The 25,154-nt window shown below is 38.3% G+C and overlaps 1 protein-coding gene across 1 annotated transcript in view; it reads right to left on the reverse strand.

The window, feature by feature from the left end:
• Nucleotides 1-1,110: 1,110 nt before the first annotated feature.
• Rap2a (RAP2A, member of RAS oncogene family) overlaps nt 1,111-25,154 on the reverse strand; it is a 31,873-nt gene continuing 7,829 nt past the window's right edge. The window contains exon 2 of the mRNA XM_048341164.1: nt 1,111-4,594. Coding sequence (XP_048197121.1) covers nt 4,357-4,594 — 238 coding nt within the window. The 3' untranslated portion in view covers nt 1,111-4,356. The remainder of the gene's footprint in view (nt 4,595-25,154) is intronic.

Consider the following 25,154-nt stretch of genomic DNA (forward strand, 5'->3'; position numbering starts at 1 on the left):
ATGGCACTGTATTCCTTCAACAACTTCCATTTTCATTCATGGACCCCCACTGGCTAGAAAGTATACATATTGAGAGAAATTTGAAATACTTTTCCACCTCAAAGATACTCTTAATTGAAATTCGAATTTTATAGATATGAGTCTGAAATCAATCTGCCAATATTACCAAAATCTAGGCACATTTTCCTTTAAATAGCTGAGATTCAGTCTACAGTGCCTCTGTTATATTCATTTAAATTATCCTTATGTCCTCAAACAATGAAGCTTTCTCCAATGGTGGAATGTCGCCAGGGGGTTTCAGCTGAGTTTGAAGGCCACACCACCAAAGGCACCCTTCAAATTGGCTTAGGGAATGAATGGGCGCCTTATCAGAGCAGCTGACGCTGGGTACAATGAACAGCATCTGTGGACATTCACAAGGCCCCATATAGAACAAGGGGGCCCTGCAGCCCGGCAGAGGAGCAACTTTCAGCTTCTGGCACCTTCAAACCCACATGACCCAAAACAAAGGCAGCTCCCCCTCCAGGCTCCCCGCAGGGCACCCCCACATTCGGGGGTGCCCCAGGACCATGAGGCAAAGTGCTAGCTCATGTTGGTTAGCCTGAATAATTCTGCTAACTTTGGTACCAGCTATCAGAGAAGTTTTTTTTTTAAAGGGCAGCTCATAGCGATGACAGGTTTAAATCTTTCTAATGTTATTTTTATTTTTAAATGGCTAGAAAGGATCTTTGGGCCCTCCTTTGTCTGTGACGAATCCTCAGTGTAATTCAGTTTCAATATATCTGCCTGCAGAAGATGAAATGCATTTCTTGTTTTAGTATCTAAGAGATACGCTTCACTCATGACTGCACAAAAAACACAAATTCCAGAGCTTCATTAAATAAATTTATTTGTTAAAATAATTTAACTCCAAATACAACTGTTGAATTTGCATCAAGTTCTAACTACAATTCATGTTTTTAATGGAAATGCCAAGATTTAACAACTGACATTGTTACAAAACAATAACTTGTTGTTCAATTTGAAATGGTCAGTTGTATTAGAGCTCAACAATTAACTGTGAACTGTATCTCTGGGAAACCTCAAATCAATAATGATAAGTCTGTTTTTAAAACCTACTGTAGTCATTCTTGAAACCCTGATCAAGATTTAATAGATGCACAATGACAAGTTAAGAAAAAAAAAAAAAGAAAGGAAAGAAAAAGACCCCCATAGTCTTTAATGTTTGATTGGCTAAGGAGACAATTAAAGCTCAACCAGTGCTAACACAGAGCTAAGGAGAACAGAAAACAAAACGAACAATTCAACATCAATAAACTATGCACAACACTTTCATATGCACACAGACACTGACAACATCCACCCTGGAAAACAAATACGAGACATCTCGGGCAGTATTTCCTTACACAGAAAGCAAATCAGTAGTTTCACCATGGGAAGTGATGTCAGCTGCGGCAAGGGAGTGAAAAGTTCAGTCTCAATTCTACAAACCCAGGGAGAAAAATCATCGGAGCACCTTTCAACAGTTAAGGAAAGAGTTTATGTAATACTTCTGACCAGATGCTGGCTGGTTCCCAGGAAGCTGAACAAATTCAAAGGCATCAAGTTACCATCACTATCACAGCTTAAGAGAAAAAGTTGCAACATTAAAAGGAAAAAAGAAAAAAAAAAGATGCTGCCTTAGTATAAAAGTAAAAAAAAAAAAAAACCAAAACCAAAAGAGAAAAACCTTACCACAATAGCTAAAGAAAAAGTGGGTCTTTGGATCAAACCATAATATTTTTAAGGCATGTTAGAAAAACTCACTTTCCTAGTTGCTAGTCTGATCAGGGCATAAGATGGTGACCCAAAGTCACCACACTCTCCTCTACAGCACTGGTATTTCCTGTGCCAACAAGTAGAATCTTCGTGCTCTTGAGTTTTCAGTGATGGTCTCAGCAAACATTCATCCGCTCGCACTGAGTTAGCCTCATGCCAGAAGGCTGAGAGGAGGAGGACCCCGCTGGGATGCCTTGCCCCAGGGCCCCTGCATGTGGACCTTGTGCAAACAATGATCAGGTGGCCACTCGTTCCTAGTAACATCTTTAGAGGAAAAGCTCACCTTATTGTCCGACACATATTGCAAACCCAGGCCCCACCTTTTAGAGAATCTTTTCCATCTTACGTTTTTGTCAGACCTTTCTCATGTGCGCTCACCTATTCTTCAAGTCTGCATAGCATTGCAAGAGAGAAAACTGTGGAATCTGTATAAGCACTTCTAATAGGTGATCGGAGTGGTCATAAATTGCTATTAATTGTGAAATCTTAAAAAAAAAACGGAATCAGTTTGAGAAGTCAGGGCTTCAAAACTCAATTACTTAAAAAACATCTGTTTTAGTAGGTGAGTCGTAATTCTTGCATCTTTTATTTGAGCGAAATCAACATTTACATAATGAAGTTGGTTTCAATACAATTGATTAAAACTGTCCTACAAATGTCTTTGTAACTGAAGATTATAATAAAAAATGTGACACTGAAGATTGCAAATATTCATAATCCAATGATGACTATAACAACTATAACCCGGTTTTACCCATATTATTTCTTCAGTTTTTGCACCTCTGAAAAACATTACTGACCTTGTTCCTTATCCTTTAAACTTAGGGACAATTGCTAAACAGTTGGAGGTGGGGCTGTCCATGATGTCAAGAAGGCGATTTAAAAGAAAAAAAATGCTTTTGATACAGTATAGACTCTCAGGATAGGCGATTATCTCTGACTTGTGCCAAATTCTTAGGAACAGTAAACACACATGCACACACGAACACACACTCCTCCCTCAGTTACACACGTTAAGACCAGAGGTTACTTGCACAAGACCGTGGAACGAGGAAAGTGTGAGGGGGATGTATATCGCAGGCTCAGTGATATTGCAGTTCTGAAGGCCAAATTTCTCTCCAGAGGGCGGGCTCAAGACAATCTCTTCAGCATTTCTAACTGAAGTGAGGTGAAAACCCTTCTACCCTTGATTGTAAAACTTCTGAGTAGGTTCTTCCTGTGCCATTACTCATGCAAATGATAAATACTTCACGGCTAGGCTATGAAAACCAAAAATGTCAGAGCTTGAGCACCTTTTCAAAACAAAATATTCACGCCAGCTTTATTTGCCACTTCGGTAATCAGGGCAAAATTGTTGTAAGAAAACCTTTATATAATTCTTCAGGAAAATGAAAGATAAAAAGGCTTTTTTGTCCCTTACCTTCCACTCTATAATTTACATTCTACTTTAAGTTCAAATTATCTCACATGGTAATTCGACTTAGAAAAAAATGCCTTGCAAATAAAGCTCTGCTACAGCAAACTGGATTTCCAAAGCAGGGTAGCCAAGGCTCACATCACAACCATAGCCCTTAAAGGCAGAGGAGGAATTTACAGCTTTAATGAACAAAAAAAATGCCAGACACCTGTCCTGGCCTGTCAGATTTCTGCAAACGGGAACAGCATGGCTTTGTTTTCCTTACATGATGGTACTAGGTCATCTCCCACATTGCACGTGCTAGGGAGGCTAGGTAAACTCTCCATCTCAGTTGCTTCCTTCTTGTTCAGTAAATAAAGACCATCCCTGCTTGGCTAAGAGAGGTGGGTTTGTGCCTTAAATTCTGACCAAACCTTGGTGAGAATCTCCATTCTCTGCGGCAAAGCAGGTAACTTAAATCCTAAAGCCTGTGACTTAACAAATTCTAAAGCCTGACTATCTGCACACAACCTTGTTCTGATTTTGACTCTATCAAGGATTGATGCGTGAGTTAGTTTCATGTCACAAATTAGAATCACATCTACATTTCAGCATGAATTCTGAAACACAGAAATGTGGCGGCTGAGCAAAGGCTCTCCCCGGAGTTCTGTTGGCAGGCCAGCTGGTGTCCGACTTGACGGAATCACTGGTCACAAGTTCCTGAAATTCAGTACTCTTGTAGGAAAATATTTCTCCTTTACTTATTTTTTTTTAAGACGACAAAATATTTTAATTGTAAGTGGTCATAGGAATTCTTCTGGTTTCTCTCTCATGATTATTTTCAAATTATACAATAGTTGCTTTGTCAACCCAGTGGCCACGCCACCATCCCTTTGCAATGAGATCACCCTGTGGACGGGCGGCGGGTGCCTTCAAGCTGCAGATGCACGAAGGAGACGGGAAGGTGGTGCAGAACACAGCCCCCCTGCGCCCCACTGTGCTCACAGGCATCGTTTCTGAATAAGGGCTGCAGAGCACTGCCGGTGGATACCATGCATCCCGCCAACTGCAACAGGCTAGGCGAGCTTTCTATCGCCTGCAGTGCTAGGCACCTCCCACCCAAGACAGCCACGGTTCAGGCGCTACTGTATGTTACAGGCTGAACAGCATGGGTCATCTTTGTCAGGCTGAGCAGCGTAGTTCATCTGCCTCACAATTTCTGCAAACAGTTCGTCCACCATGGTTTTGCTCTTCGCGGAAGTCTCCATGAAAGGACAGCCCCACTCTTCGGCCAGAGCTCGGCCTTCGTTGGAGGACACTTCTCTCTCGCTCTCCAGGTCCACCTTGTTCCCAACCAGGATGACTGGCACTTTCTCATATCTGCAAAAGAACACACAACACACGCGGAGATCGTAGCCGTTAGCACAAATCTAGACGGAGCAAATGCATTTTCTCTTTTAACCGCATGCCTCTGGGAATGACCTCTCTAGTGATGAGAAAAATAACTTGCATCCACTGGCTCGGTACCTGCCCACCACCATTTTGAAGCTTCTCTTGGAGTGGATCATTTATTAATTGTTTGAAATGAAAGGTGTTGTTTATTAGATAGTGTTTTTTTTGTTTAATAAATGGTGTTTTTTTAAACTAGTCAATTATGCATCCTTTAAAACCAATTTACCTTTCCAGATATCCTTGGAAAGTTCTTCTCAGATTCTCAGACTAAGTTCTATTAGGTTAAAATTTTCTGCTGTAAAAACTGCTTATTTGCTGGATGCCAGTGGCTTACTCCTGTAATTCTAGCTAGTCAGGAGGCTGAGATCTGAGGACCATGGTTCAAAGCCAGCCCAGGCAGAAAAGTCCATGGGACTCAGATCCAATTAACCACCAGAAAACTGGAAGTGGAACTGTGGCTCAAAGTGATGAAGCACTAGTCCTGAATGGAAAAAGCGCAGGGACAGAGCCTGGGCCTCAAGTTCAAGGCCCACAACAGACTTAGGACATAAAAGATGCTGTGTGTGGATATATCAAGTTCTAGGCTGCAAATTTTTATGTACCTTGCTAGTTATAAGACATATAATACATAATACCATTATTTTTACTTTGAAGGTCATTCCAAAGATCTTTGTCCTTTCTGGGATTTTATTATAAATTTGAGAGTGTGTGTGTCTATTTCCCCCTACATCTGATTTCTAGAGAAGGTAAAACAAAACTGTGTACAAGTGAGAGCAAATGTGACTGGACAGTTAACCTGTCAGAAGAGTAAACCACATAGCCACAACTTCACTGAGGCAAGATTTTTATCACTTCACTTTTCTAAATGCATTCCGGTCTGAAGAATAGATAAGTAGTTGTTTGTTTGTGGCAATACTTGTACCTTTTTGTCAAGATGATTCTCTAACTTGGAAAGCTAACCATTCTCAGTGTTTCACTTTTTTCTTTTGGCAATACATCACACTAAGCCTGGCCTCAATTTGAAGGCATGCTCCAAGAAGTATATCAAATGAAACACTTAAAAACTTAAACACGAGTGAAAGGAGTATCAAGGGTGAACCTAGAATTTCGATATTATCAAAATACAGGATATGGATGGACAACTCCAACTTCTATCAAAGGGCTCTGAACCTGCAATACACTGTACCACATCATTAGATCATGCTGACAGCTCTAAGCAGACATAACACACACACACACGATCATGTGCACTCTGTGATGAACTCATATTACAAAACACGGAGTTCCAGCTACTTGCACCAGAGTGCTCTTATTCTGTGGTACAGAGGAGGTTGGTCAGGAGCTGACACTATGAGCCATGTCCCAACCATGCCATTCTAATCACTTTACTTGAGAAGATATAACATCATCAAGTGCTTTAGCATGCTTTGTGAATAAGATAATTAAAAAAATACAATTAAGTAAAGGATATTAGACTGAACTTAAAAAATCAATTTTAATCTGCTAGCAATATTTAGCAAGAAAAGTGATTAAGATACTACTTCTATTATTAGATGAAAGATAAACTTTAAGGAGTACTTTAAATAGTGTACTATTATCATGTCTTATACTTAAAGAAAAATTTTTTTTACATTTACTTGAAGAGCACAAGATCTCTTAGAATACATGTATTTTCCGAAACTTGCAGAAATATTAAGTCATTAAAGCTGGATGGTAACATTGTAAGAATTTTATCCATTTTACTAATTCAATTCTGAAAACAGAAACCAGACACTGTAATATAGATAAAAAAATCACTATCAGAAGATCTTTTCATCTATCTACTGTCAGTAATCTTTTCTACTCAAGATGCTAGAGATTATTGATATCCTCAGATTTAAAAAAACTGAGCAAGATCTTAAGATAAAATTATGTGCATCGTAGAAAGCAGATGGTGACGAATTTTGTCTCTGTTGGCACTGGAATTTGGGACAGCCAGGTGTTGCTGGCTCATACCTGTGAATCCCAGCTACTCAAGAAGTCAAGGTCTGAGAATCACAGTTCGAAGCCAGTGTGGGCAGGAAAGTCCTTGAGACTCTTGTCTGGAGTTAATTACCAAAAAGCTAGAAGTGGAGCTGTGGCTTAAGTGGCAGAGCACTAGATCTTAACAACAAAGGTCAGGGACAGGTCTTAGGCCCCGAATTCAGGCCCTAGGACCGGCACACGAACAACAACAAGAAAATGAGAGAGTAGAAAATATTTCAAGTACAATGTTTTTCCAGTTCTGCCAATGAGAGTTTCCATGACTGAGCAAATCATTTCCTTTATGTATCTGTATTTTATTGTTTTGTCAGTAAAAGAGAATATCTATTTCCATTTGGATACAAGGTCGTTGTCAGGGTCAACTGAGATAATACAGAAAAGAAGTGATGTTTCTATGTCACTGTCATGTTCCTTGCACCCATGAGATGACAGAAATAAGGAAGGAAAGGTAGAGATTTCCTGAAGTTGCAAACAAGTCTGGGGACTAAGGGAGTGGGGGGGGGGGGTGCTACAGAACCATCGGATGGAGACACACAGCCGAAAACAATACCAAAGAACCAACATGGACCAATATGGTACACACCAGATGAGGGCTTCTCTTCCAGAACTATCTGTGGATGGTTCTGTGGATTTAGATAAAATTTAGTCTTGGCGGTTCAGTTCCTTCAAATGAGCCGGACTGGATAATTTCCTAGGTGCTCTTAACCTCTAAAGTAAAAACAGTGCTGGGCCACACACACCAGCAGCGCCTATCCTTTACTGCTCTTCTGAGAACAACATCTAACAGTCTGACCTGTAGAAGAGAGAGAAAGTACATGGGAGCAAAGCCAAAAGGCAAGGGAAAGCCTTGTGAGAACTCATGAGGTCCCTACAGCAAGCAAGGGCAGAGATGTTCAATTCTATCGGTAAAGCAGCTGTCACCAGCATGCTGACTCTAAGACAGAGGAAAGATGCACTCAAGGCCCAAGCAGCTCCACTTTAGCACTGGACAATATCACTTAGACCTGAGTATGTGGGAGCTTTTTAATCTTGTGATTTCTGCAGGCTACATGGAAAACTGTCTGATGTGGTGCAATGATGAGCTATTTGCTTAATTAACATATATTTATTTGCTAAAAGCTAAGATACAATTGTCTCTACTTGGGATAAATAAAGGTCTCTAAGCTCTCTGCCTTTCACAGTGATGACAGTCCAGGAGAGGACACTAATAGTAACAGAGGATAGGGCTGGGGATATAGCCTAGTGGCAAGAGTGCCTGCCTCGGATACACGAGGCCCTAGGTTCGATTCCCCAGCACCACATATACAGAAAACGGCCAGAAGCGGCGCTGTGGCTCAAGTGGTAGAGTGCTAGCCTTGAGCGGGAAGAAGCCAGGGACAGTGCTCAGGCCCTGAGTCCAAGGCCCAGGACTGACCAAAAAAAAAAAAAAAATAGTAACAGAGGATAGATACTAGAGAGGTGGCTAACCGTAAACCCCAATGAGTAAGTCAATTACAGGTTTATTAGAGACAAAAAAGAAAAATCCCAAACCAAAAGCCAAACAAAGAGAAGACATTGATGAAGGAGCAAGCTGGGGGCCGAGGCGCCATTTTTGGGTAAGATCGTCACATCCTTGTTGGGAAGGTGGCATGTGAGCTGAGAAGTGAAGGCTGTGGAGTGTGCCGAGCGGGTATCAGGAGAGCGCTGGACCGTGGGCCAGTCAGTGGAGGGCCAGAGGAAGGCATGGCTGGTGGGTTCAGTATTAGCAAACAGGCCTGTGCACCTGTAAGACCTCCCTCAACTCCTGCAGGATGTGGACAGGTGAAATACAACCGAGAAACTGGGGTGCCAAAAGTGGCTGCACCAGACTGATGTGACATTCATGGTAGGGCAATAAGCAATAGGTGTTTTCATGTTCTACAGTCATCACGATTTTGGGGGTTGACTTCATTCTCTTCCCTATTCTAAACACACTGGGTAAGAAATGGAAAATGCCAAATTCCGAAGCAAATTTGTGTATTAGTGTTACCCTGGTCAGGGGCAGGGTACCACACTGCTGGCATCAGTATCAGCTGCTGTCCTTGGTATTTCCTTTATGAGTCTGACCAGCGTCAGACAGTGGCTGGTGCGGCTCAAATTAATTTGTTTACAGTCTGTGGACAAACACTTGTTTTATTGACATGAATTTCCATACTGTTTATTGTATCCACAAACATGATTACATAATGTATGAATAACTAAAACCAGCTCTTTTAAGCAGCTGTGCTTAATGGATTGAATGAAGCATTGCTTATCTGTAGAATGTTGATGGGCTTTCAGTGAGGGTGCTTAGCAAATATCAGGAGCTCAAAAATATTGGATGTGTTTTTCAATGGACCTTGTTTTCTCCTCTTTTGTAATTGTCCTAATATCTGTTGATAGGTGTGTGTTTGTGTACATTTTATTCTTGGTCAATCATTAAACAAATTTGAGAATTGAAAAGATATGGATGGCTGGACTATTAAACATACAAGCTTTGAAGATGGATTCTGAAAACTTCAGACAGTTTAGGAAGCCCTGGGCTCACCTATGACTTTGTGACTGTACACAACACTGAAGAAATCCACAACTGATGGCTCTATCCCTTCATTTATTCATCAATGACAAAACTAATCAGATGTCAGTGTTGACAATACCATTAACTTTCCTTTTGAGGGTGGTGTAGCATGTTAAAGGCAGCCAAATTTCATGGGAATTTTATCATGCTGTTATATACTCTTAAGTCATAAACAGGTTGAAATAAAATTCTCTTTGAAATCAGAAAAGAATCAAAAAGGCCTTTTTTAAACCCCCTTGTTTAACTTTACACGGTGTTAAAATCTCCGCTACTAAGAGATTCTTGAGGCAAAATGTCAAAATACCTGATGCTTTAATCACTTTTGAGTCAACCTCACCAAATGGCTTTGTAGTTTATGTCTGAAGACCTCGGGTGATGCAGAACTCATATCCAAGGACAGCTTGTGTTGTCTTTGCTGTCATCTCTGGTAAATGTTAGGGTTAAAGAGTCTGTTCTTGTCCTCCAGTAAGGAATGGTGATTAGTGACACTGAGCTCTCCTCTCACAGGCCCTCAGTGCTCTTCCTTTTAGTATTAGGAACATTTTTCTTTTCCCAAAATGAAACATTTTCTTCTCTGCATCCTAGCTCAAATTAAACAATATATCTTAAGGAAAGAAAAATGAAATACCTTCTTAATTTTACCTCTGTAAGAGTATTTACAGACTAAAAAAAAGAATATTTACAGACTATTTTTCATATCTAAATAAATTAGAGGTGTACAATAAAAGTTTTGAGAACTGAACCATAATTTAAACCACTCTCAGACTAGCCTAGTGGTGCTCATAAGATAAAAGGAAGTCTACTGTGGGGAACGCCCCAGGGGAGCTAGCGGCTATCGGCATAGAGCCATGTATGCCCGGAACTCTGCTGCAAACAGCAGTCACTACATGCTCTTGGGCAAACCCAATGGGCATTAAGGCATGAGTTGGCTCTACCCCAAACCTGCACCTCCTGGAAAGTCCCTATTCAAAGGAGTCCCTAAGTACAGGTGTCTGTTACCTATTGGCTGTTGATGACATCATATACTGGGTGATTCGCCTATATAGGCTTTGAAACTGCACAATCAACTAGATCTGTACCTCGAGTCTGTTCTCTGGAGTCTGTTTTGCCCAGGCCCCCTCTTCTTCCGTGACTCCATCTCCACTTGCCCCCCAAGCCACTGGCCAGCAACGACTGCAGCAACTGCAGCAGTCTATGATAACTAACCATCATTCCCTAGGCAAGAAGAACTATTTAGAGTTTACAGTTAGAACCCAAGTGGATTGGTTTTCTATTGCAAGCAAATCAAAATTGCAATATAATGCTAAAAATGTTTCATACAATCTAAAATTGTCAAACATGCAAAGAACCAAGAAAATGTGACTAATCCTCAAGATAATCAACAGCTGTGAGTATAACCCAGATATGACTAGATATCAAAACAACCACCACATCTGAGCATTCCTAGTGCCAAAATCTGAACTCTCATATGCTCACAAACCTGGAGCTTTCTGGACATCATGCTATTCTGAACTTCAGTTTAATAGTACTCAACTAGTTTAAAAAGCAGAAGTACCTATATGTTCTAAAATTTAAAAACGATCTTGGAAATCTGAAGAAAAATCATGAGTAGAATAATGAAAATGGGACATGAATAAAGAAGAGGGACAATATGGAGGAGAGGGTGAATTAGTAAGATGGGGAGAGGGGATAAGAGAGGATACTGCATGTATATGTATGGTTGAAAGTGTATTATATGTACAAAGACAGCATACTGAAAGCCACCAAATACTCTATGATATCAGAGGAAGAAAGTTTGGGGAATATAATGAACTTATAATGGGGATGAACTTGTTCCAAGTACACTGTATGCCTCTATGAAATTTTCACAATGCAACTCTAGTTATCATTAATGATTCCTAAGAATAAAAAGATGTAATACAAAATTTTTTTTAAAAAGGAAAACCAAACTAGTTGAGCTCAATAAGACTGATAAAACTCTAGCCAAACTGACCGAGACAAAAAAAAACACAAATTTAAAATATCAGAATGGAAGTGTAAAATCACTACAGACCCTGTAGACAAGACATTAAAAGAATATGCTCCTGAAATAAAAACACAGATGAAAAGCACCAATCATGTGAAACAATGTGGTTATATCATCCATCCTTGATTGCGCTAGAGCTGTTACCATCCACCATCACCAATCCTGTTTTACTTCTTTTGCCTAATTGCTGCCCCATATTAAATTCAACCTATCGCCTATAACTTTCCAAAAAAGATCGTGTGTATTAAATTCTATTCCATTTTTCACTTTAGTTTTCTACATACAGCGGTTCCTCACTAATGAAATTTTAATTATCAAGCTACCTGTGGGTGACTCATATCTATAATCCTAGCTACTCGAGAGGCTGAGATCTGAGGATCGAGGTTTGAAGTCAACCTGGGCAGGAACATCTGTAAAACTCTTGTCTCCAATGAACTGTCAAAAAAGCCAGACTGGCTCAAGTGAACAAGTAACCTGAGTGAGAGCACTGAGGCTGTTCAAACCTCAGAACTGAGCAGAAAAAGATGATCAATCACGCAGGGCTTAGATCAAATTTTCATTTCTTTAAAGTCTTCCTCTACTTTTATAGATGGTTCATTTGTTTGAATTCTTACTCATATTTTATAACACTAAGAATTTGGTGTTCATGGGTTTTCATTAATTTCTTGAGTATCTAACTAGGCTGAATATGAGGGATTGACAATATAACACAAGGTTTTATATTCCAGCTGAAGGAAACAATAAACAAATAACACAATTAGACATTGTGGCAGTCATTATAGTTAATATAAATACATCAATATTACATGAAGTGAGCAAAAAAAAACCCTCCTCAAAGAAGATACTACACAGAGGCTTGAAGGCTAAAAGTCAAGTCACTATGGTGGGGAGGAAGCTAAGGATGGAACATTTTGGATAAAATGAACAGCTAAGGTAAAGGGGGAGTAGGCATATGAGAAGCTTACTTAAGAACTAATAAAGGGAGATGGGTACCAGTGGCTCATGTCTATAATCCTCGGTACTCAGAGGTTGAGGTCTGAGAATCACAGTTTGAAGCTAGCCCAAGCAAGAAAGCCTGTGAGACTCTAATCTGCAATTAACAACCAAGAAAGCTGGAAGTGGAGCTGTGGTTCAAATGATAGAACACTAGCTCTAAGCAAAAAAAACACAGGTACAGTGATCAGGCCCTGAGTTCAAGCCCAGGACTGGCACAAAAAAAAAAAAAAAGAGAAAGAAAAAGAAACAAAAGGAGATCAGCACAGCTATGGCATAAAGAAAAGAAAAAGAGAAGCAAGAGGATGAATGATGGATTAAAAACTTAGATAATGTATAGTTTCATAGGTTACAGAGTACATCAAAGCAGAGAAAAAATATCCACCTAATGTCTTTATGCATGTAAACAATGTGGCATACGTGCTAAAAGATAGGAGTGGTTGATATAAAAAATGGATTTTACATGTCCAAGAGCAATGATGCAGTGTTCTAGGCAAGTGACCTGGGCTGGAGTGGCAGCGCTCTCTCTCTCTCTACTTTGTGTGTGTGTATGTGTGTCATTTGATGGAGATATGTTCAGAGAAAGTTATTATTAGGTGATTCCGCCATTGTGTCAACATCACAGTGTGAATTTTCAGAAATCTAGATGGTATAGCCTACTACCACCTACACCCTTTGGCATATACCCTAGTATATGCAGAATATCACTGATTGAAACACTGTTATTGGGTCCATGAAGGCATATTTTAGAGGTGGCATAATGAAGGGTGTGGTAATGCATTGCTTGAAGGAAACAGTGTAAATTGTTTTGAAAAAATAGGAATTAGAAGTGACTAATAGGCATTATTTATTTTACAAGTTTAGCTTTATCTCAGGACTAAAAACGTTAGACTGCAATGAAACTACTGCATATGCCTCCTATGACCTGCTGTTTCTAAGGCACTTGTACTGTGATCATGTACACACATTAAAAAAATCAGTACTTGTAAAAAATTTATTAATCGTAATTTCCTCTTGGCTTAACTTTTACAGAATAATTATTTTCATACAGAAGTGAATAATTTCTCTTCTGTACTAACTGAGTAATCTATGAAAGTTTAAATTTTCACAAATGCTAGTTAGGTTAACTCATTATTAATACTATTTATGGATTTCTACTTACACAATACTGATTACCTAGATGTATTTTAAGGATATATATTATTTCCATGTATAAACTTTTTATGAAGATTAAAAATCATTTTGCAACTCCAATTTTGTCTTGATAGTCTTTCAACATACCTATTTCTACTAAAAGAATAGATGGATGTAACATACTGAATCCTATATCCAACAGTGGTAGAACACCATTCTTTTCATCAGCAAATTAAGCACTTTGCAAAAGAGATGGCATTTTAGGTCATAAAATAAGTTTTAATGTACATAATAAACTAGAATAATTTACGGTATCTTACAAAATCATAATAGAATGAAACTAGAAATCATCAGAAAAATACAGAAATCATACAAACACATAGACCGAACAATCCATTTTCAAATCAACAGTGTATCATTGAAGAAATCAGAGGACTTGAGGAGTAATTAAAAAATTCCCATGATTAAAAAAAATCTGGGGTTGGGGATATGGCCTAGTGGCAAGAGTGCTTGCCTCGTATACATGAGGCCCTGGGTTCAATTCCCCAGCACCACATATACAGAAAACGGCCAGAAGTGGCGCTGTGGTTCAAGTGGCAGAGTGCTAGCCTTGAGCAAAAAGAAGCCAGGGATGGTGCTCAGCCCCTGAGTCCAAGCCCCAGGACTGCCCCCGCCCCCAAAAAAATCTACCATCAAATGAAAATAGGAACAGAGCATACCCAAACCTTTGAGGTAGTGAAAACAATTTTAATAGGGAAGTTTACTGCTATGAGTGACTACCTTAAGAAACAGACCCAAATAAATAACCAGCTAATGCATCTCAAGGTCTTACAAAACCAAGAAAAAAAAATCAACCATAAAATTAGTAGATGAAAAGAAATAATAATGACAAGAAATTAATGAAATAGAGACTAAAAGAACAATATAAAGGATCAATACAACTTGGTTCTTTTGAAAGGTACAGAAAATGTACAAACCCTTAGCCAAATAACCAAAAGAGAAGACTCAAAATTAGAGGCAAAGAAGGAAATATTCTAATATGCCACTGAGATACCTAGGAATATTAAGATATATTTTGAAAAATCATACACAAGTAAATTGGTTCTAAACATGTTTGATCTATCAAAATTAAACCAAGAGAGCTGGGTGCTAGTGGCTCATGCCTATAAACCTAGCAACTCAAGAGGCTGAAATCTAGTGGATCAAGATTCGAAGCCAGTCCAGGCAGGAAAAGTCTGAGAGACTTATTTCCAATTAACCACAAAAAAAGTTGAAAATGAAGCTGTGGCTTTATCGGTAGAGCATGCTAACTTTGAACACAAAAGCTCAGGGACAGTGTTCTGATTCCCTAGTTCAAGCTGCAGGAGCAGCACATGCGAGCATACACACACACACACACACACACACACAATTCACGGGTTATAAAAAAATCTAAATAGATCAATAACAAGCAATGAAATCTCCTAGATCAGATCAGAGAGACGTGCTGAAATCCACCTATCTAGAGCTAGTTCTACAACTAACACTACAACCGAGGATCTGGCTCAAGTGGTAGAGCACTTGCCTGGTATGTAACAAGACCCTACGTGCAATCCTTAGTATTGAAAAAAACAAAACCAAAAAACAATCAAAATCAATGCTCCCTCAACTCTTGTATAAAACAGAAAGGGGAAGCCTTGCAAACTCATTCTATAAAGTCACTATTATTCTGATAAGGGCACAACAAAAGTAATTATAGGCTTCATGAACATAGATCTAAAAATCCACAATAAAATAGTTGGAAGCCGAATTCAACAGCACATTAAAGAGATCATACATGATAATCAAGTTGTTTTTTATTGTAAAGATACGATGGCTTAACATATGCAAAACAATAAACATATAGCCCATAAACAGAATCAAGGACAAAAAAATCACAACAGATGAATTTTGGGAAAATTCAATGTCTTCATAATAAACTACAGAATGATCATACCTGAAAAGCTAAAAATACTTGAAAGACTACAAAGAAAAACTCATACCCAGTATCATACTGATAGGGAAAAACTAAAAACACTTCCTTCAAAGCAGAGGAAAATTAGCCACAACAATGAGGAAAGAGAAAGAAATGAAAGAATTCAAGTAGGAAAGAAGGAAATCAAACTATGTCTATTTGCAGATGACAGGACTCAATACTTAGAAAACCCAAAGCTTCTCAAAAATGACCTAACAATTTCAGCAAAGTAGCAGGATTCAAAATTAACATACAGAAATCAGTAGCACTTCCTATATACACCAATGAAATCAGCCAAAAAAGAAGCCAAGAAAATAATCACATTCAAAATAGCCTTAATAAATGAATAAATAAAATAACTAAGGATAAACGTAACTAAAGCAGTGAAACTTGTAAAGCAAAAAAAAGGACTGAAGAAGAGATTGGATGATGGAAAGAGATTCCATGTTCATGAATAGGAAGAATTATTATTGTTAAAATGTCCATATAACTAAAAGTGATCTAAAGATGCAATGCAATCTTCATCAAATTACAAAGACACTCTTCATAGAACAAAAGCAAACTTAGAAAAACCCAGCTGGGCGCTGGTGGCTCACGCCTGTAATCCTAGCTACTCAGGAGGCTGAGATCTGGGGATCGAGATTTAAAGCCAGCCCTGTCAGGAGGTCCGAGACTTTTATCTCCAATTAGCCACCAAAAAACCAGAAGTGGCACTGTGGCTCTTGAGAAGCTCAGGGGTGGCGCCTAGGACCAGAGTTCAAAGCCCCAGGCCTAACCAAAAAAAACCCCAAACACCCAACAATAGCCAAATTCATACGAAAGCACAAAAGACCTCAAAGGGCCAATCCGAAGGGCCAATCCGGAACACAAAGAACAATGCTCAAGATATCAAGGTACATTATTTAAAATGCAACAGAAGCATAGCAACAAAGAGAGCATGCTATCAGTTATGGAATATAGGACCTAGAAATAAGCCCACACGGCTACAGCAAACTGATTACTGACAAAGGTACTAAAAGCATACCCTGGAAAAAGGCAGCCTTTTCAATAAATTATGCAGGACAGACTGCTATCTGCATATGGAATACTGAAACTAAGACCCCGATCTCTCACTGTATGCAAAAATTAACTCAAAATGGATCAAAGACCTTAATGTATGACCTAAAACTATGGAACTAGTAGAGAAAAACAGGGGAACCATGATGATATACCAGTACTGGCAATGTTTTCCTAAAAACGATTCCAATAGCCTAGGAAAGCAAAGCAAGATGTGACACATGGAATCACATGAAATTAAAAAGCTTCTGCACAGCGAAAGAAATATGGAAGTAAAAGCCTATGGACTGGAAGAAAAGTTTTGCCAGTCATGTATCTGACAAAAGACTAATATCTAGGGCTGGGAATATGGCCTACTGGTAAAGTGCTTGCCTTGTATACATAAAGCTCTGGGTCCAATTCCTCAGCACCACAGATATAGAAAAAGCCAGAAGTGGCGCATAGTCGCTCAAGTGGTACAGTGCTAGCCTTGAGCAAAAGAGCTCAAGGACAGTGCTCAGGCCTTGAATCCAAGCTCTAGGACTGGCAAAAAAAAAAAAAAATACCATGGAAGACTAATATCTAGAATACAATTAAGAACACAAATTTGGAACGTTAGCAACAAAGGCATCCATATCATTCCAGTTACTCAGGCGGTGGGACTGCTGCAGGTCAGCATAGGCAAACATTAATTCAGTAAACACTATCTTTGGCTTCCTAAAGAAAAATAATACCAGGTATAGTGGCACATGCCTGTAACCCCATTAACTAAAAAGCTGAGGCAGTAGTAACAAGAGTTGAAGGACAACCTGGTTTACAAAGGGAGATCCCGCCTCAAACACTTTCTTTTTTTTAAAAGAAAATTTGTCCAAACTTCTCTTTTTGCCGTGCTAGGAGTAGACCTAGGGTCCTAGGGTCTCACAGGCAAAAAGCACACTGCTCTTCCACAAAGCTCTATCTGTAGCCTGGGTTATGTTTCACAATGGGGCCCTTTCATTATTTTATTTTCTTCAAGCCAAGCATTTCCATTAAAAAAATAATAAAGAATGAGATGATGCTGTTTGGGAGAGCAGGGGCAAGAGAAAAGGATTTGAAGCCGTCACTGCCCTGCCTTCAGCTAGCCGTTCATGGTACACAACCTGATGAAATGGCAGTTATTTTAGAGATGCAAGGCTGTGGTAATATTAAAAAGCCAAATAACATAACCACTACACGAACAGGCAAAAGAAGAAAACTCATTCTGCGACATCCCTAGTCCTATAAACTTGTTTTATAAGCAAAACTATAGTGACAAGGTCAACCTATATACAGAACTCCAGTGTATTAAAATTAGAAGACTATGAGAAAATCCATTTAAGACCATTTACAAATAGCAAAAATATCAAATACTTGAAAATCTTAATGACATAAAACACTTTTACAATGAATATAACAAATTAGTGCTTGAAGACTTAAGAGCAGCAAGATGTTGCATTCACTGATTAGGGATGCAACTTTATTATCTGCATCAGTTTACAAACTGAATTATGGATCTCATATAATTCCAAATGCCAGGTTGTTGTGGAATGGTTGTTTTCATGCAAAGTAACACTCTGACCCTTGAAAATGCAAAGGACTCTATAGAAAAGAAAACTACCTATGAACTGAAGAACAACAAAAATACTGGAGATTAGATACCAGTTATCAAGACTTACTACCACAAAGCTCCAATAATTAAGTGGATTGGGCATAACAGAAAAATACAAAGATGGAAAAGAACAGAAACCCAGAAACAGATTCACATATAAACCTGCCTTACAACAAAGGTACAGCTACAAATGATTGGGTAATAAGGGCCTTTACAGACATGGGGCTGGGTCAGCTAGGTAGCCATATGCCAACAAAAGAAAGAAAGAAAAAGAGAAGAAAAGAAAGAAGAGTCCTTGTCCTCTGTCCCATACAAATTAGATGGAGATAGATCATGAAACAGAAGTTAAATGAAGGACACTGGTCCAAACTTGGAGTTAGACAAATACATATTAAAGAGGACACAAAGAACTAACTATAAAAGATTACACTTAACTTCATGAAAACAAGAATTAAATCTTACTAAAATAACCTATGAAAGCAAGTGAAACATTAAGTAAAAAACCAGGAAAATGGTGTTAGTGATACACGTATATGACAAAGGATGTATATCCAAATTATATAAAGCATTTCTGCAAAGCCTTTTTAAAAAGGATTTTTGAAATGAACAAAAGGCTTTGAAGGTATTTTCCAATAGAAGACACTAAACAGCCACTAAACTTAGGAAAATGTGCTCAATCCTAAACAGCAAAGAAATGAAATCTAAAATCACCATGAGATACTTAGAATCCTATCAGATTAGCTAAAATTAAAAGACATTACTGAGTTAGTCAGGATGTAGGGTAACGAAATGTTACTGGAAAAAGAGTAAACTGGTTGTAACTACTTTTGATAACCATTTGGATGTATTTACTAATGCTGGACAACACATGTATTTATGGACTAATAATTTGTGTTTATTTCTAGGCATACAACAAGAGAAAGTATACATTCACTCACCAAAGGATATGTGCTAGATCAGCTAGCAGGTTTATACAGTAGCCTACCTGGTAGGCTCCCATCCAGAACTATCCAAATGCTTATCAACCAAATAGATAATGAAATGACAAGATGTCCAGAGATGCATACTGTACCTCAACTAATAAGAACTACCACTACACCCAACGTGGATGAATATCCCAGAGAGAATACTGAAAGGCAGAAGCCACAAGTGTAATAGGAAAAAGAAAAACCCTAATGTATGGCAATCTTTGTAATGAAACTGACTGGAAATGAACCATGAGGGAGCCTCCTGTGCTGTTCCAAGTGTCGCACATCCTCACCTGGGTGAGCAGCCTGATGCACCCAGAGGGTGAACAGATACAGTAGATGCTTCTAGCTGTGTATCTAAAGGTACTGCAGTTACAAAATACTAAGCTGAAGCAGAGGAAAATCAGTAATTGAGCAATTTCCTCACTAAAACAGAAATAGTAGAATAACCTCCAAAACGAATCGTGGTTATTTAAACATAGTGTAAATGTACAGTTCGGGGTTTATCAGTCAGTTTATTACTCTGCCGAACACTGCTGATCAATTTTCAATTTCTGTCCAAGATTTTGGCTGTTGAATTTATATCCAAAATTGCTCAAGGCTAGCAAACAGAAGCCAGGGACAGTGCTCAGGCCCTAAGTCCAAGCCCCAGGACCGGCAAAAAAACAACAAACACCCAGTTAATTGTCTTTTTATTTATAAAGTACCATACCCAAGACATCAAAAATAAGGGAGAGAAAAAGCAGTTGTTGATATATAGTTGATACTTATATGTGTGGCTAAGTTTAACCTATACTTTAGTGTACGTTTAGTCAAAATAAAGAGTATATCATTATAAATCTGTCATTAAAACATTCTTCTCCTTATACAATTTAAATATCAAGAAAACCCAAGCTTGCACACATGCAAAACAATGCACATCTATCAAACTGAAGGAAAGCATTCAGACATAAAACATGCATTCTGTCTTTAGTGAGAGTTAAAGTCTTAAATCGTGCATTATAAGACAGGCCCAATGGTTGCACTTGAAAAGATAAAAACGGATTCATTCAGCAATATATGCAGACTCAGAACTGTTACCAAAATTTATAGCTGGATTAAATTATTCCTTTCAGATCCTTGGCAAAAATGTTCATGAGTGAAAATCAGTTATCTGATACGCAGTTTAATCACAATTCCTTTTTCTTTTTTTAAAGCTGACCCGAATGAAGACCTAAAGATGCTTCAAAATTAGAGATCCAAGACCTCTAGAAGTTTTAAACTTATGGACAGAAGAGTGTTCACCTGGGACAATATTTAACTTTTATATATTTTTTCATTTGGGGACAGAGATGTGGCTCAAGTAGTGCAGTGCCTGGCTAACTAACAGATTCAAGGCCCTCAACTGCCAAATATATTCCTCATTTCAAAGTCAAGTACAAATAGCCTCAAATTAAAAAAAAAAATCCAGAACAACAAATTTCCACAATCTAGATTTCCAGAAAGCTGATTTGCCATCAACAAAGCAAGAACCTCTCTCCAGCAATAAACAACTCAGCAGAGAAACACATCGATTACACATGGCATGCTTTTCTAACTGGCTGGCTGTACTGGCATGAGATTGGTACTATGTACTAAAAGGGTCTTCAGATCTGAATCAGAAGAACAAGTGACAGATGGGAAAAGCAAAAGAAAACAAATGCGCAGTGAAGAAAGAAAGTACCTAGAGTTGGCATTACTAGCAGAGAGTATACCCTTCATGGTAGCCCACTGAGGATGACAAGTTGCAGGTATTTTGACAAGATTTATGCCAACACCAAATTAAAAGACACTGGAAGTAGATAATCATATAAGAAATCACTGTGAGGCAGGGAGAGTGGGTGGTAAGCCAAAAACTCTCTAGTAGTCTCTAATCATAATCAGGAACAGGACAGGAGAGGTGGTAACCACAGGTCTTGGAGAGTAGTGATTACAGGGGAAGGGCAGAGCAGGAAATACTGGATGCGAGAAAATCTGTCTCTTAATTTCCCTATCCACTACAAACTTCTCTCATTTCAAAAATAGCTTAGACTTGAGCTATTCCAATGGTACCTTAACTGGTCTAAGCTGTTTCTTACCTCTCTATGCTATATGCTACTTCTTTATCAATTAACTTAAAATATAGTCCTACAAGAGTCTCCTTACTATTCCCACAACTACCCCATAAAAATATGCTCTAGCATATACTGTACCTGCATCCAAGCTTACTTCTAGGTTACTTCAAGGACAACTGCAATTTGGTTACTGGCTATACAATCAAGATGTATACATAAGCAAGAGAAAATTGGATCTGGACTTAAGAGAACCTAGAAATTAACTCTCTTCTATGTCATAGGACTTTTCTAAGCCTCCGCTCCTTATTTATTTACTTATTTCTTTAGGAGGCTAGAGTTTGCATTCAAAGCCTTGGGCTTACTAAAAGGAGGGTGCTGTAGCACTCGAGCCCCATCCCTAGCCCTTTGTGCCTTTAGTTATTTTCCAAATAGAATCTCACATTTATGCACCAGACAGCCTTGACTGGATTCTCCTATTTACATTTTCCCCGTAGTTGGGATTACAGGTATGTGACACCACAACCAATTACTGGTTAAGACAGAAGTCTTCCGAACTTTTTCGCCCAGGCTGGTCCTTTCTGTGAAAGAAAAGTAATGTATAATATTAAGAAAGATGATGGTACAAATGTTACTGATAACAAATACAGTATGGAGGGCTGGTGTGGCAGACTTCTGTACTAAGCAATTTACATAAATTATCCATTGAAGTATTATAGGTACTGTGAAATACTACAGAAATGCTAATTATTCTCTTGTAAGTTCTCCCAAGCCATCTGTTAGCAAGTCAGTTCTAGAATCTTAATTGTAGGGTATGGCTGCAAAAATGCACCAAAAGTGTCTCTGGCTTCCATTCCCCTGATCATGTATGGTCAAATCTAACCATTTAACCCCAAAACTATTGATGCTTGTGGAGGGATTTGAGAATGGATACAATTCCCTATAATATCACACCCAGGGAGACTATTGACTCTTTAGACAGGAGTATCTTTCCTCATGCAATTAAGTTGTTGCTCCAAACATTACTAAGTCACTAGATTTGAACCATAGCTGCAAAGGCCTTGCAAGACAATGTTGTATATCAGAAAAGGAAGAAAAAGTCGATAAAGACAAAACCAGGCTCCTAACTCTGCCACAGTATTAGGATGTCTGAGTTAAAAGTCTTAAAGAGACATCTGCCCCTCGTTTTACCAACCAACATTCCAAATGGCCCAAGTTAGTTTGGACTGCTGGTTCCCGAGAGAAACTGTACTTTGGCTAGGGAAGATAAGAATGTACTACATACAGCTGTGGCTTTCTAAAATTTAAGTGTGGAAACTTAAAATCCCCAATGTGAAAATTAAAGGAGATTAGGCCTCAAGGCTCTGGCCCTCAGGGAAGGTATCCTTTGAGCCCTTAGAAAAGAGGCTTTCAGGGTTGGGAATGTGACTTAGTGGTAGAGTGCTTGCCTAGCATGCATGGGGTTCAACAGAAAAAGCCGGAAGTAGCACTGTGGTTCAAGTGGCAGAGTGCTAGCCTTGAGCAAAAGGAAGCTAGGGACAGTGCTTAGGCCCTGAATTCAAGCCCCAGGACTGGCCAAAAAAAACACCTCTAAAAACAAGAAAAGAGGCTTTCAGAGTCATACTGCCTCTTCCATCTCAAGTGAATGAGGTGCTACAGTGCCATTAATAAAGAACAGGCCCTCACTAGATACGACTTCCCACCTCCAGAACTGTGGGCATCAAATGACCTAGTCAAGACAAATCCCAAATAATTGTTACTAGCCGTAGAGTCAGATCTATCACCCTTTTTGGTGGAAAGATGTTCTCAAATTTAGAAATCAACACTGTCAAACACATAGAGAAAAGTACATTTTAACATATCAGAATGATAAAGATAGTAACTTTATTTTGCATAATGCCCAGGGCAATGCTATGCAAATGAAGCTTATACTACATTATTTTATGTTGGCAGTGATTTTTTTTTTTTTTAAAGAAGAAACAGATAAACCTTTTTCTGGGACAGATTTATTAAAATGTCCTGTCAACACTTCACTATATATAACTAGCCATAAAGACTGTTAAAATTATTTTTATCCCATGTGTAGTTTTTGGCGTTTGTAAAAAGGTCTACTATCATTTCTTCTTTTGAGGGGGGTTCTACTTGGGGGAGGAGGGTAGGGTCTTCTATATCCTCCTAGCTCAGCCTCCTGAGGGCAGGGATTACTGGTTGAATCACCAAGCTGGGTCACTACAGCAGTTTTGTACTTAGAACATACTCACTAAAAACCACTGTGATTCTTTGTTATCTACAAAACCATACTGCTATTAAATCAGGTCTCTATGGGTAAGCTATAACAGAGCTAAAGCTTTAAAGGTCTATGCTGTAAGTTCTAAAAACATACTATGTTAAGTGCTGAATTCAAAGGGAAAAAACAATGGAAATGAGATGCTACACTAGGCATGTAATTTATCTATGTACAATAAGGCAATTGAGGCAATAAGGCAATTCCTAAGAGATTACATGGCAGTACTGTCTTATAGTCACATAAATGTTTAGGTTTCATATCCATTTCTGTGGTTTTAAAGTTTTTAGTTGATATTTCAGAATCGCTATGTAAAGAAATGTTTTATGCTCATTTTCTCATTATTTTAGTATATCCATATTAAATATGAAGAACTTAAAATGTAGAGAATATTAACTTGCTCTTATTTACATAACTAATAAATGCTGGAGTTTGGCTTTAACCACAACACTATCTTCACAGATGAGAAGATCAGTATGCGCAATAAAAGGCTGTGTGTGTGTGCATGTGTGTGTGTGTATATATATATATACACACAAATATATATATACATACATATATACCTTGAGTTCACTGAAATGGAAAAATGGATGTACTTAAAAAATTGTCCTAGCAATTACAGAGAAAAACAGACATCTAGTGAAGAAAATACTTGTAAGTACTGAGTAATCAATATGATGTAGGATTTCTATATTTGAATGATCCCATTTTAACAGATGGAAAGTATGAACAATACTATGCTTAAGTGTCTTAAGTAAAGGATTGCAATGTTCTCTGGAGTAACAGTACTAAGTGATTTGAGGTTATCTATGATTACGGTTGTCTTCATTACTGTCTTCACTTACTGAATCAATACCATTCTGGACCAACGTAACAGATCTTCTCAAACGAGTAGATTTCAACTAGATGTAGCAAAATGTGAAGATTAATTACTTGTTGAATATCCCTTATCTGAAATGCTTGGGACAATATTTTGGATCACAGATTTTGGAATATCTGCATATACACAGTAAAGTATCTTATAGATAGAAGCAAACTCTAAACATGAAATTCATTTATGTTTTACATACAACTGATACATACAGTCTGAAGGTAATTTTATACAAGACTTTTAGCACAGCTGTGCTTTGACTGCAGCGAGTTACATGCAATCTTGTGGAACTGTGCATTCGTGGCATCAGGTTAGTTCTCTGAGTTTCAGATTTAGGGTTATTTTGGATTCCAAGATTTTAGACTGGGATACTCAACTCACATACATCCCATACTCTACTCTGAGTTTCCAAAAGGACAGAAACATCTATCCTTACTAGAATGACCGAGATTACCTCAGAAATACAAAATGCTATCTTGCTCCATGCAAGATATAAAAATTATTCTGGAAAAATAATCTCTTCAAGTACAGTCTACTTGGTTTTATATAATCCTTGTTTAGAAATATGTATAAATGTATAGCATACACACTTTAATGCACCATATATAACTCTTTAAGATTCTCACAGTAATTAAAACTATTCAGGTGTTGCTGCTACTAAAAAATGTTAGCAAATAAAGACTACAACTTTGTAATTTGGCTCTTCCTGCTGTCATTTAGAAATATTTTTATCAGTTTTCTATCTCTTCCTTAATGTTTGTTAATTATCTGACTTTTCCTAAAAGATAGAAAGTCAACACTATGCACTTGTGGGTGGTTTCAATATTTCTCATTCAGTGGGCAGCCACATTACTTTTCAAACTATTCATTCTTCTTGCCAGAGTATTTATC

Source organism: Perognathus longimembris, chromosome 3 (genome assembly GCF_023159225.1).
Source record: "Perognathus longimembris pacificus isolate PPM17 chromosome 3, ASM2315922v1, whole genome shotgun sequence".
Classification (NCBI taxonomy): Eukaryota; Metazoa; Chordata; class Mammalia; order Rodentia; family Heteromyidae; genus Perognathus; species Perognathus longimembris.